General features: G+C 36.9%; 2 protein-coding genes across 3 annotated transcripts; both read right to left on the bottom strand.

Moving 5' to 3' along the window:
* Positions 1-1,421: 1,421 nt before the first annotated feature.
* On the bottom strand, positions 1,422-4,533 carry LOC127901165 (uncharacterized). Its single transcript, XM_052437733.1, has one exon. The coding sequence runs from the start codon at positions 3,849-3,851 to the stop codon at positions 1,437-1,439; it is 2,415 nt and encodes an 804-aa protein (XP_052293693.1). The 5' UTR covers positions 3,852-4,533; the 3' UTR covers positions 1,422-1,436.
* Positions 4,534-4,686: 153 nt separating this feature from the next.
* On the bottom strand, positions 4,687-7,999 carry LOC127898595 (E3 ubiquitin-protein ligase SINAT3). 2 transcript variants are annotated; one of them, XM_052437734.1, is made up of 3 exons: positions 7,345-7,999; positions 5,895-6,281; positions 4,687-5,226 (listed from the first exon to the last, which is right to left on the bottom strand). In XM_052437734.1, the coding sequence occupies exons 1-3, from the start codon at positions 7,567-7,569 to the stop codon at positions 4,864-4,866; spliced, it is 975 nt and encodes a 324-aa protein (XP_052293694.1). In that variant the 5' UTR covers positions 7,570-7,999; the 3' UTR covers positions 4,687-4,863. The 2 variants fall into 2 exon arrangements, with proteins under 2 accessions (XP_052293694.1, XP_052293695.1); XM_052437735.1 differs by lacking the exon at positions 7,345-7,999 and adding an exon at positions 7,028-7,251.

Genomic DNA, 7,999 nt, shown 5'->3' with positions numbered 1-7,999 from the left:
TGTGAAGGTTCATACCAGTAACAATGTTGCTGATATGTTAACAAAGCCAGTTCCAATGGCTAAGTTTGAGCACTGCTTAGACTTAGCTGGCATCTGTAGAATATGAAGATACAGAAACTCGAGAAGAAGAAGTCATATGAGTGCTGTGATTCAGATTTAAGGTGGAGATTGTTAAATGTGAACCTGAATCAGAACCTTCTGAAGGAGACGACTTTGTCGTTTCGGGAATTGGATAAGAAACGACAAAGCAAACATACAGATAACACTGCCGTATGACAATCAGCATCTATCATACGAAAGGCTTAAGTAACGCACGTGACTTGCACAATCAAGCTTAAGTTAAACGGCAGTTGTTGATGCCGTTTCAATTTGAAGAGCTGTTACTGACAGTTAAGATTGGCGGGAGTTTGCTGGGTTTGTTGAAACAAACCCAGAACGAGAGCTGGTATACAGCTTACATATCTGCATCCCTTCCGAGGTGTATATAAAGCCTTGAGGGCTACACTCAGTGATAAATCGTTCCTTGTAGCAATTACTCAAAAACTTGTAATCTGTTAAAGCATAAAGAAAAGCTATGGCTTCTGTTTCTCAAGAGGATGTAAGCTGCAAAGCCGAACCTCTATAATCCCCTTTGCATTTTGTTTCTTGCTTTACTCTATCTTAAATCCTATCTCTGCTAAATACCATTATTCTTAATCTGACTTCTATATTGATCCTTCATTCTTGCCTTATCAAGATCAGTGTGTGGTGATTTCTTGGGTATAAGAATTAAGGTTTCTTACTCTTAATTACAACAAAGTTGATTAGAGGTGTTTGTTTTTATAACTTAATGAGAATTTTTAGATAATTTTGACTTAATAAAATAAGCTAATTTTTTTGGCTTTTTACTTAATGGATAAATATGAATTAAGTCAATTACTGGCTAATGTCAAAAATATCCCTGTTTTATAATTTATTTTTCATGTCTATCCCAAAACTCACCCATAGATATTTACCCCACATAAAAATATCTCTATTTTTTCTTTCTTATATTATATACGATAAAATTTGAAATTTATGGTCTTTTATATATTAAAATTCTAAAATAATTATGTATTCACTTGAATATAGTTTTACTTATAAGTGTTAAAATATTGTGGTATTTAATATATTATTTATTTGACATTCAAATTTAATAAGGATACAAATGTAAAAGTACATATTTTCAACTTTTTAAGTTGAAAAAAACAAACAACTTAATACTTATTTTTCGAGATTCAGACGAAAAAAAAAAATAATATTCAGATTCAGATATTCAGACCTATTCAGAATTCTGCATATATTCATTATGCAGTTAACCAGGTGACAGATAACAGTCCATTTTGAACCAGTCTAATTATCAGTTTTCAATAGCTCATGCTAGGATAAACAAGCATGAAAATCGCTGTGCGGCACTGCTAAAAAATCAAATTTATCTGAGTAAATTTCCAAAAAGAAAAAGAAAACAGAAGAGACCATTTGCTATAGTTATGATATAAAGACCTACCTGCTCCATAATCAAGATTTTCAATGTTTGAATGGAGATATTCATGCAACTGTAATAATTTCTCATTCTCTTTCTCAACTTTCTTCTCAAGGCCCTTGAAGAATGCAAGTTTATCTTCAGCGTCCATCAAATGAAATGGATCACGCCCTGACAACTCATTATCACGGACTTGAAAAACAATTTCTCTAAGCCTATCATCTTTCATCCACTCGAATTCACGATCATCTTCTCCAGAGATAAGCTGCGCAATATCATCACATGTATCTAAATGTTGATTTACTTTCTCCCTTGCCGCCATGAAATTATCTCTGAAGCCAACTCCTATCTTTTTAACCATGGGTTCAATTTCATGAAAATTCTTTTCTACCCAGTTTTCCATCTTCAAAGATGGTCCTGTCTTTGTACTCCCACTAATAAATTCATGATCAAAGGAAATTGGGGACTTTTGATCATCCACCCCTCCATTCACTTCATCAGCATATTCAGGATCATGTTTCTTCATAGGAACATGCTCCATATTCTTCCAAGTTGAATCTTCACTAGCATCTGGAGCAGGCTTAGAGTCTGATGCTCCACCAGAAGTGGTAGATCCAACATTGTCCACATCCAATATCTGGCTTGTATTTCTGTCACAATCTATATCACTTGGTTGTGTTAAAACATTGCCACTTTCTGAAAAAGTTTTAACTAGGGGTTGATGAAATTCTGGTTTGTTACGAATATTAGAAAGAAACTCCCTAGCTTCTTTCACTGACCTTATCACCTTTGGTTTTCTTTTTTCATAATTAGTCTCTGCCTTACATGATTCACTTCGAAGAGTACCAGAAGACTGGACAGCTAAGCCTAAAGTACTCCCATTATCCAGGTTGGTTTTTGGCCATTCTCTTGAAACTTCCAAACTAGACGCACCGGAAGCTTGCACGATCTCTTTCTTAGAAGAAGGTACCTTGTTGGAAGATTCAGTATTTAAACTTTTTGCTTCATCCAAAAATGTTGTCACTACGGTTACATCAGTGTCACTTCCTTGTTCTAGACCTCCAGTTGAAAGATTACTCAAAAGACTCGCATATTCTTCATTTTTCTGTTTGACCTCTTCAATCTCATCAGATAATTCATCATCCACAGCCACCCATTCTTCTTCAACGACATCAGCCTGGGATAGCTCTTCAGCCTCAACTGCACGGGCTCTCCTGGCCATTTCTCTAATTTCCAGGATTTTATCATCAAAACCCTTGGATCCCCTTGTTTGTGAACAAGAAGAATTCTCCAGTGCTAACCTATCCTCGGAACCATTTGCTTCCATAATATTCTTCATAAGTTCTTCCTCATTTATCTTAGGCTTTTCAAATGTTACACCTTCTGGTTCTGTATTTCCTTGAACAACTTGCACACTTCCCTTCTCCAACATCTCCTTCTCCTTTCTTGAATTTATCTTCCTCCTCATCATTTCCTTCTCCAATTCAGTGTAATGCCCCCTCTTTTTTTTAAAAGAGAATAATTTCCTACCCACCCAAAATACAACCAAACCACACAACACTACCCTTCCAAGTGTAGAGAGTTTCGGAACAAACTCAGGGCCAGGAATAACACCACGAACAATGTCAACAAAACCAGACTCCTCGCCTGAAACCACAAACTTAGCCACTGAACTATTCCTCGGAATCACATTTTCCCCACTCTCCATCTCCCTGGCCAAACTCTTAGCATACAGAATTCTAGAATTGATTTTACTCAAGTCCTCAAATTCATGTCTCTTGACTAGGGTTCTTTTCAAAATTTCATTTTCATCAACCAAAACTTTCTTCACAGTCCCTTCTGAATCTTGAAAAACTGTAAAAATAGGACCTGACCCAATACCCCAGTAATCAACATCCTTCTTGTATTGATCAGTCCAGTTCTCTAATTTACTCGACAAAACAGATTTACCTAAGGGTTTCAACTTTGATTCCTCAACGCTACTACTTGTCTCAACAACACTATCATTAACAAACCCATAATTAAGATCACTCTCTCTTACACTATCATAATTTAAATTCTCACTAGAACTTGGGTTCAAAGAAATGGGATTTTTTGGATGCACCTGTTGATCATTAACGAGCTTTTCTCTGAGCGAGTTGCGGCGGTGGGTCGGTCGTCCAAAATGAGCGGAAATTTGCGTACTCCTGGTGTTAGAGAAGAATAAATAGCTTGGAAATGGGCGTGTTTTAAGAAAGTTGGAAGTTGGTATTCGGAATATGTATGAGTTTTTGCTGTTGCAGGTTCTGGCAGAAAATTTGGGAGTGAAGGGAGAGACAGTTGATAACGTTGGAGGATTGAGGAACTCCATGGATGATGAAGACTTGAGAGTTTTTAGTGGGGTTTTATCAATGACGTATAATTTGGAAATGATAAGTAAAACGACGTCGTTCCCGTAGTCAGTACCAAGCAACTGAGCAAGTACAAAGCATGATGTAAACTGATAAAGTGGGCTTTTTTTTTCTTTTTTTTTCCTCCTCCCCTTTTAATCTCTTGAGGGAAAATTTTATTAGAGTTCACAACTACATCCATTTTTTCCATCGCATGAGCTAGATCCCGGTTAATTTAGTTACTACTATGAAAATTTTATAACATGCCGATAAATAATTATTGTACCGAGAATAAAAAGTGTGTAAATCTCATATATTGATGTTTTTCATTTCTCTCTTCGTATTCTCAACAACGGAAATCATTTTCCTCGCTCTAAACTAAATTGAAATGCATTTGACACTCAAAACTGAAATCTTCGCCCATGCACAAAAACTGAGGTGACAAACTTAGATTGAACTCAACATCCACCTAGGTCTTTTGCTCAGCCATGATTTGAATCCCTTCATGTTGTCAGGTAATCTGTTTGGTTCAACCTCGCAAAACTGAAGGGATTGTATTCGAATGTCAAAACCAGGGCAGCACTTGACTTCAAAGCTCCACCAGCATCTTGACTTCCAAAAATACCTAAATTTATTTGGATCATAGATTGAAACAAACTAACTAAAGCTAGCTATCAGCTTGGAATCCTGCCAACATTTTATATTACGTTTGACTGGAAACCAGCAGAGCAATTTCTCATCAAGAAAAGTTGGTCTTAGTCAGAAAAATGATAGCCTAGGATCATGACTGCAGCATCCAACACTGATGAAGCCATATAGCCAGAAGAACTCCAATTTCTGCAATGAAAAAGGAAGCTTATTCACAATTTATAACAGCTTTAAGCCTCCAGCATCCATACATATTTCAGATATCCTCAGTAATTTCTGCATCTGCTAATAATATTACAACAAATTCTGCAAGTGGGCCTGGACATGCATGAGATCCAACGGTCGCTAACTACAGAGGTTGGGTATGCAGGCGCCGCCTTCTGGGCTCTGCTGTTCTTTCCATATCCGTCCGGTAACTCGCAGCTTCAACTCTTTCCGGTCCCCTCCAGAGAAAAAAAGAGCCATATTACGCTGTATAATTAGACCATCATGACTGTCTCTAACCTTCTTGTGACTGTCTCTGATGCTCCGTGGGGTGCCTTCCCAAGTAAGCTTCCGTCCATTTCCTCCAACCTCTAGACTGTAGGTGTAATTCCTGGCTTCTGTCTCATCACCCATGAATCGGAGGAATGCCATGTACACTGGAGCCATCCCCAGCTGGAAAGCTTCAAAATGTAGGCAGAAGTACTGGCCAAAACAGTGGAAAACCTAAGAAATATCATCAAAATGAAACAATTCAGCATTTCTGAAAATTGGAAGTCATGAGAACCACGATTGTGTGCAAGAATGGGGAGATGAAGGAATAATATGTTCAGGGTATTGTACAAAAGTGAACTTTTACATGAGTTAGGTGGTAAGCAACTCCTATGGTCTACGAAGAGATTAATAAAATCCCACCTTCATGTAGACCACATACCAATCAACCGCCCAGATGCAGGAAAAATCCAATAACTGCTGATAATTTACTCAACCATCTATAATTTCCAATTCTAAATTTGTAGATGTACTTCAACAACATCAGAACACTAGTAAACTGTTACTAGTAACAACAAAAGTAAACATAAAGTGCGACAGAGAGAGGTTAAAGAAGAGAAAAAGAAAGAAAGACCTTTGGTGACAATGTTGTTATAATAAAACCAAAGGTTAACCATTGACCCATGCCATCATCCTCTCACAGCATTTTATGTTGAGGTTCATATTTGTGGTTAATTAATAAACTTTAGGCCACCACATATGATTTACGCGATGCCAGAGTTCCATGTCTTAGCATGAGCTTACCAAAAACCAGAAGGATTCAATTTCATAGTTCCATGCTAAATTATATATGATGCTGTCCCCAGTCTAAAGGAATTTAGATAACAGAAACGAGTACATACAGTTAACATCCATGTGGCATTTTCTACTTCATGAGGATTAGACTTGACATAGCGATGGTTGAAAGTGCACCCAGAATGCATATCTACTTTGTGATCATCCCTCAGATGAGCAACAAGGAAGGGAATATCACCAACTATGGAGCACTCTGATCCAGCATATGGACAATTGTAAGGTCTGAAGTTACATATAGCCTCATGCTTAAGTTTGCTGTAATAAGGGAAGATCTCTGGGCATCCAAGCGACATGTATTTGCAGGGTAGTTCAAGTGATTCAGCCACCTTCTCTAATGCTAGACACCTTATATCACCAAGCTCCTGCCTACAAGTGGGGCACCGATTATGTACTCTTGTTTTACAGGTTGAACAGAGCGTATGCCCATTGTGGCACTGCAGCGAAAAAGGAATATCAGCTCTAATCTTTAGACTTTTATTTGAAAAGTGAAGATAAAATTCTTAAATATCAAAACTTATATGAAATTTTGCTCATTCTCATACCAAGTAAAAATAATTTAAAAGCATCCCATCAGCAAGTAGCCAACTTGTAACATATTGACCAAAGAGGATTACTAACTATAAAGACAATGCAAGAGGTTAAGAAAATGCATAAACAACCACAAGCAAATTTTCCAAAAATAGGCAAAAATGAAATAATTACTCACAGATGGAAAATGACCAATCCACAACCACAAGGTAAATATGGAACTTTTCATGGCAAAATGAAACAGACCAATAATTACATGGTTAATATTGAGTGGTAATAAAGAACATAGGAAAAATATTAGAGTAACCATTTTCACAATTCTTAATGGTTGCTGTTAGGATGCTGTTTTCATCACCAATGAAGGGAACTTCACTTGAAGAAAGCTCGTTTAGATTTCTTGCAGTTACACAATGTGTTACAGTTGGTCCTCTACCACTTCGGACATTATCACTATAAATTACTAAATTAGAGCCTGCTTCACTCATACAAGGCTTTGATTTGATCCTTGTTTTCCAATGACTAAAAACTGAGTGACCAAATATTCATAAATTAAGCCAAAAAAAACCCAAATTTCATGCATCGAAAAATCCTAATTCATAAATCTTGCTAGAACCAACCAATAATTCTTAATATCCTCCAAGAATAAATGTACCTTCATGACTGCAAAAATTCCTGCAACAAAACACACACAATCCAAACTAGCATCCCCCAGCTGCAATCCAGCTACAATTATCTGACAAATTCTTATAGTTTAACTACTAAAACAGGTTCAGCACCAAAATCTAAAACTAGGTCAACGACAATTACCTAATTCTAGATACCAATTATGAAACGCCAAAAATGCATCCGTATCATCAAAAAAGGGTGGAAAAAGACAAAACATGAAAATAATAACAAATCCGGAAAGAGAAAAAAAAAACAATAATAAGTAAAGGAACCCATCAAACCAATTTCAGAAAAAGAACAAACCTGATGAATAGGAGGATACATTGAATTAGTACAAACTGGACATTCAAGAAGTTCATGGACACTGGTGGTGCCAGGATTAATAACAGAAGCGAGACTAGTGTTATTATTATTGCAGTTATTGTGAGGCTTTGAAATAGAAGGAAACTGATGGGGGCGATGGTGATGGATCTCATCCTCATCAGTCAAATCTGAGGATGGCACACATTCAATGCTATGCAGTTCCATTCATATAACAGAAAGAGAACCAAAATTCACCAAGTTTATGGCAAATTCGTACAAGGATATGATTCTATTGGGGCTGTTGAAAGCACAAAACGCAGACGAAGATGAATTTATGAACAAAGAGGGCAATTTTGCTTGATGGGTATGATTGTTACATGTAAAATTGCGAGTGAATGATGAGTCCTTTTTTTTGGGGGGGGGGGGGGGGGGGGGAGTGAAAAATAAACAAGGAATTTGAAGACAAAGGATACAAGATCAATTTGAATCTGCATATAGGAAAGAGTTTAATTTAAGAGAGGTGCCTTTCTTCTTCATCGTTTCGAAGAAAGAGAAAGCGAAGCACCGTTGAAATTGTTTTGAGTCAGTTGATTAACATCAAACGGTTTTCAGGAAAAGAGGTTCAGTTTAAAATATAAGCGAAGTTTCTGATGTA

This window comes from Citrus sinensis, chromosome 3 (assembly GCF_022201045.2).
Source record: "Citrus sinensis cultivar Valencia sweet orange chromosome 3, DVS_A1.0, whole genome shotgun sequence".
NCBI lineage: Eukaryota > Viridiplantae > Streptophyta > Magnoliopsida > Sapindales > Rutaceae > Citrus > Citrus sinensis.
The sequence above is the reverse complement of the archived record's forward strand: the minus strand, read 5'-3'. Positions and strand labels throughout refer to the sequence as shown.

Excerpts from the sequence above, each read along its gene's own strand:
- LOC127901165 (XM_052437733.1), bottom strand. The coding sequence starts at position 3,851 with ATGGAGTTCCTCAATCCTCCAACGTTATCAACTGTCTCTCCCTTCACT.
- LOC127898595 (XM_052437734.1), bottom strand. The coding sequence starts at position 7,569 with ATGGAACTGCATAGCATTGAATGTGTGCCATCCTCAGATTTGACTGAT. Across the intron at positions 6,282-7,344 it reads TGTATCCTCCTATTCATCAG|TGCCACAATGGGCATACGCT; the intron begins GTTTGTTCTTTT and ends TTTTCGCTGCAG. Across the intron at positions 5,227-5,894 it reads ATGCCACATGGATGTTAACT|GTTTTCCACTGTTTTGGCCA; the intron begins GTATGTACTCGT and ends GATATTTCTTAG.